At 47.2% G+C, this 3,456-nt stretch overlaps 2 protein-coding genes across 3 annotated transcripts in view; both read left to right on the top strand.

Moving 5' to 3' along the window:
- Positions 1 to 3,228, top strand: part of CEACAM20 (carcinoembryonic antigen related cell adhesion molecule 20) — an 18,687-nt gene extending 15,459 nt beyond the window's left edge. The window contains 1 exon segment of the mRNA XM_029924311.1: positions 3,115 to 3,228. Within this exon segment, the coding sequence (XP_029780171.1) occupies positions 3,115 to 3,228 (114 nt within the window).
- The window catches only part of ZNF180 (zinc finger protein 180), a 14,035-nt gene continuing 13,560 nt past the window's right edge, over positions 2,982 to 3,456 (top strand). The window contains exon 1 of one of the 2 annotated variants that reach the window (XM_029924116.1): positions 2,982 to 3,220. The gene's annotated coding sequence lies outside the window, so the exon portion shown is untranslated. Of the gene's footprint in view, positions 3,225 to 3,456 lie in introns of both variants that reach the window. The other variant, XM_029924117.1, reaches the window with a different exon arrangement.

The following is a 3,456-nucleotide window of genomic DNA, read 5'->3' as shown; positions in this document are numbered from 1 at the left end:
AAACATTGATAAGGACCTTATGGCAGTGCCTGGCACAGGGTGGTACATAAATGCTTACTATTTGCTTCACATTCGATGCCTTTCTAGCCTCTGCTTGATGTTAATTTCTTTCAGTTAATTCTCTTGGGTCTTGTGGTTTGTCATAGTATCTGCCAATAATAGTAATTTCGCATTCTCTGTACCTAATGGTTATGACTCATATCTATTTTTAACTGAAGTTTTGTTTTTAATACAGTCAGGATCTTTTGGACACATACTGAAACACAGGTGAAATGATGTGTAGGATTTGTTTCAAAACCACTGGGGGCGGGGGAGAGTGGAAAGCAGAGGTGGGGCCATGCGTGAGAAAAGGTTGAGGGGAGTATTAAGTAGCATGATGGTCAGTGGTGGGCGGTGCCATGTAGCTAGTGTCTCTGCTTTTGGGTCTGAGGTTTGTGCAATATAAAGTTAAAGTGGGGTGCCTGGGCGGCTCAGTCGGTTAAGCATCAGACTTTGGCTGGGGTCATGCTGTCACAGTTTGTGAGTTCAAGCCCCGCATCGGGCTTTCTGCTGTCGGCACAGAGCCCGCTTCAGATCCTCTGACCCCCTCTCTCTCTGCTTCTCCCCTACTGGTTCTCTCCCTCTCTCTCTCTCTCAAATAGATAAACATTTTTTAAAAAGTTAAATCAGGGGCGCCTGGGCGGCTCAGTCAGTTAAGTGCTGGCTTCAGCTCAGGTCATGGTCTCACGGTTCGTGGGTTCAAGCCCCGTGTTGGGCTCTGTGCTGAGAGCTAGCTCAGAGCCTGGAGCCTGCTTCGGATTCTGTGTCTCCCTCGCTCTCTGACCCTCCCCTGCTCGCGCTGTCTCTCAAAAATAAGTAAAAAACATTTTAAAAAATTTTTAAAAGTTAAAGCAATAAGCTACCCACTTCTATTAAAAGCTCAACATATCTAACCCTCAAATATTAGAGGCATGCCCGTTAAAAAGTGACAAAAATGTTACTTCTACTGATGTTGTGAAAACGGTAGCCAACACAATCCAACATGCAAAAAAATATCTGGTTAAAAATACTGGTAAGGAAGAGATGAAATAATTATCGGTAGCTGATTGTCTCACCAGAAAAGCCAAGAGGATCAAATGAAATACTGTAAGAATTCCTAACATTTCACTTGGATAACTAGATCCAAAATAACTATGTATAGTTTTTAAAGTTTAAAAAAAATTGTTTAATGTTTATTTATTTTGAGAGAGAGAGAGAGAGCGAGCGAGCGCGCGAGCCTGGGGGAGCAGAGAGAGAGAATCCCAAGCAGGCTCCATGTGAGCCCACATGACCCTCGATCTCATGAACCATTAGGTCATCACCTGAGTTGAAATCAAAAGCCAGACCCTTAACAGAGCCACTCCGGTGACCCCAAACTTTATTTAAGTAATCTGTCCCAACGTGGGGCTCGAACCTACAACCCCAAGATCAAGAGTCACATGCTCTTCCACCCGAGCCAGCCTGGTGCCCCCAATATAAGTATTTTAGAAAATCAATCACAATAACCAATTATAAAAAATTTAAGGTTGGGGGTAGAGATTATATTTCAAATAGCAATAATTTGTTGTTAAAGGTCAAAAGTTATGTGAAGAAAACTACAGGAGTACTTTGACAGCAAAAAAAAAAAAAACCAAACACCTTTCAAATGCCATATTTCATGCAGCAGGGATTTTCCAAATGTCAGTTTTCTTCTTGGTGGGGTGGAATTAAACATCACTGTTTTCTCACAGGGTGACTGTGCCAGTTAATGAGATGATAAGGCATTTAACAAAGGGCCAGGAGCCTTTATTTATTTATTCAAAATAAACCAAATGTTTATTGAGCATCTATTATATGGCAGGTACCTTCGGATGCTGAGACTGTAACACTAATCAGGGTGGATACAAATTCTTAACCTTATGGAGTTGACAGTCTAGTGGTGAGAGCAGATAACTGACCACATAAATACATTATATATTAGTATCTATATGCATAATATATTAACATACAATATATGTATATAATATATATTATAGAATATACATATATGCATATATTATAACATTGTATAATATACAACATGTATACAATATGTTACACAATATACTATATGTTATATAGTATACCATATACATATATAAATAAGTGAAAAGTTCTCTAGAGAACGAGGATGAGAAGGGAGGCAGGGAGTACGTGGGGAATGAAAGGTCTCTTCGTTAAGTTTACAATGGTTGGTAGGGGATGCATCTGGAGGAGCATAAAGACCAGATGGCAAGAATCCAGTGGAATCCGCAAAGGAAGAGCCTGCCAGCCAGCATAAACAGCACAAGCAAAGGTCCTGAGGTGGAGCCTGCTAGAGCTGCTGGTGAAGATAGAATGGCCAGCGTGGCTGGAGCTGAAAGGAAAATGGCCAGAAGATGAAGGCCAAAACAGAAGAGGAAGGGTACAGTACAGATCCTTAAAGTCTCCTAGGCAGAGAAAGAGCTCAATTTAAAAAACAAAAGGATTCTTGCTATTTTACTGTAATGAACTACAAAAGCATAGCAGATTCTTGAAGGACTAAACAGGAGCTCCCTGGACTGTGTGACGGGTTTGTAGCCACCAACTTTGGGCTTGAGGACCAAAAGGGAGACAGTGCGCGCCAAGTAGGTCCCGGGCGTGTCATGTGGATTCCGTTTCCACGGCCTCTCCTGGGCGTCCAGCCAGTGCCAGGCCAGCTTTTTCTAAGCCCGCCACTGCCCACGTATCGGAGCCGTGACCTGGCCCTGCGGGTCCCGCTCCGCGTCCCCGCGCGGCACAGAAACTCAGACACACACAGTCTCGGTCCCCAGCCGGTACCCCAACCTAACGCGTCTAGCGGTAATTCCCACACTCGCCTCCGGGAGGAGCTGGAGCTCCGCCTCATCACCGCCCGTGCGGCTGGGGCTTCTGGGACTTGTAGTCCCGGCTCGCCGAGCCCAAACGCATTTCCGGGTTCGGCCAGAAACGCAGCCATTGTCCCGCGCGCGGGCGCCTGTTGTCGCCACGCACCCGTGCTTGGAGGTCAGCCGAGTGGCCCTGCAAATGCCGAGTAGAAGAGGGGGCCGAACTAACTGAACCCGAGTCTGTCGTCTGCAGGTCTGCGCAGAGGGTTGCTTAACCCGACTTCGTCCCGCTGCAGAGCCGTGCCGGACACTGAAGCCGGGACAGGCCCGACCTGGGCCGCGAGCCCGTGAACGCCCTGGTTGGTGAGGGGCGGGGCGGCGCTGGGGGCCCCGTGCGCGCATGCGCAGGATGTAGGCGGGAAGGTGGGGCTGGGAATGTGGGTGGGCGACCCTCTAGGACCTGAGCAGGCGGCGCTTCAGGGGGGGGTCGCGAAGTAGGTGGAGATAGTGGTGCAGCCGCAGATTCGGGAGTGCTCCAGTGCTTGATCAGGTGGTGCTCTTGTCCCAAGGCTGAGAATGCCCAGATTGGTGAAGA

This window comes from Suricata suricatta, chromosome 16 (genome assembly GCF_006229205.1).
Source record: "Suricata suricatta isolate VVHF042 chromosome 16, meerkat_22Aug2017_6uvM2_HiC, whole genome shotgun sequence".
In the NCBI taxonomy this organism is placed as follows: Eukaryota; Metazoa; Chordata; class Mammalia; order Carnivora; family Herpestidae; genus Suricata; species Suricata suricatta.
Note: the sequence above shows the minus strand (reverse complement) of the source record. Positions and strands in the feature narration are given on the sequence as shown.